At 39.4% G+C, this 1,052-nt stretch overlaps 1 protein-coding gene across 1 annotated transcript; it reads right to left on the bottom strand.

Annotated features, from left to right (window-relative positions):
* Positions 1-59: 59 nt before the first annotated feature.
* On the bottom strand, positions 60-988 carry LOC111387434 (bark storage protein A-like; the record flags this gene model as incomplete). The annotated part of the gene is made up of 4 exons (XM_023011992.1): positions 763-988; positions 498-565; positions 274-429; positions 60-197 (listed from the first exon to the last, which is right to left on the bottom strand). Coding segments are annotated over exons 1-4 (588 nt in total), but the record flags the coding sequence as incomplete, so codon positions are not given.
* Positions 989-1,052: the final 64 nt, after the last annotated feature.

A 1,052-nucleotide genomic window follows, 5' to 3' on the forward strand; every position in this document is an offset into this window, starting at 1 on the left:
CTAACCTGAAGTTGGGTTGCCAAACTAAACCAATTGGCATCAACTGGAAGCCAAAATACTTGCTGCATTGGTTTCCCATTGGAATAAAGTTGTTGATATGTGTACTCTATCTTTGCCAACGAGTTTTCACCCTTTTCAGGCAAATTGTAGTTGCCGAACTCGAGTTCTGCCAGCCACCCATCTGGCGATTGCAATTCCTGTTCAACACAATGCCATATCATCTATCCTAGTAACTCCAAATGCCTGGAATTAATGTATGTGATTATATCATACCTTCCATTTCCAAGAACCAGTAAAGGCTATGTAAAGTGGGACGCTCACATCTCCGGTGAATAGGGAATCATTAGCACTCCCAGCAGTCCCATAGTGAACTATTCCTTTAATGTCGAAAACGTCTAATAGAATTTGCACCGTTATTCCTGCATTTAACTGAGAAAAATAAAAATTATACATAAATGGAAAATAATCGAATTTGAAGGAATAAATTAATATGTTACCGTTTGTTCCCCACTCATCACATAAATCACATCAACGCCTTTAATCTTCCCAATGTTGAATCTCCTTCCTAGTTAAGCAGCCGACAGAGACAAGTAGTTTAGGTTTTAATTGAAGTCCACTTTCAGATTTTCCATTTCTGTGAATTGCTTAATCAGTGTAACTTCATCACCGTAGAATCGTAGTCTAATTGTAACATTATCCAGGAGTTTTATGAGAGAAAAAAACAAACAAGAATCTGATGAAAATCATCTAAATTAAGCTTACCTGCCAAATCAATGGAAGGAACATTAGAGCTGGGAACGAAGAAACGAGAAGTTACGAGTGCGGCCTCTTCAGTGGGATAAGCCATTAAGAGGCCAATGTAAGGACCTCCATAATTATTCACTGTTTCAACCAAATGATGCAATGGATGAGTCGATCTAAGCTGGATTGAGTGCTGCACTTGTACCACCAACACCGTTACTAATGTCACAAACTTCAGTGTCTCCATTTCAGATCCGGATTTGCTACACCCATGGATCACTGTCAACTACGCTTCGGTCTCTCTCTCACAG

This window comes from Olea europaea, unplaced genomic scaffold, assembly GCF_002742605.1.
Source record: "Olea europaea var. sylvestris unplaced genomic scaffold, O_europaea_v1 scaffold40284, whole genome shotgun sequence".
NCBI classification, from domain to species: Eukaryota; Viridiplantae; Streptophyta; class Magnoliopsida; order Lamiales; family Oleaceae; genus Olea; species Olea europaea.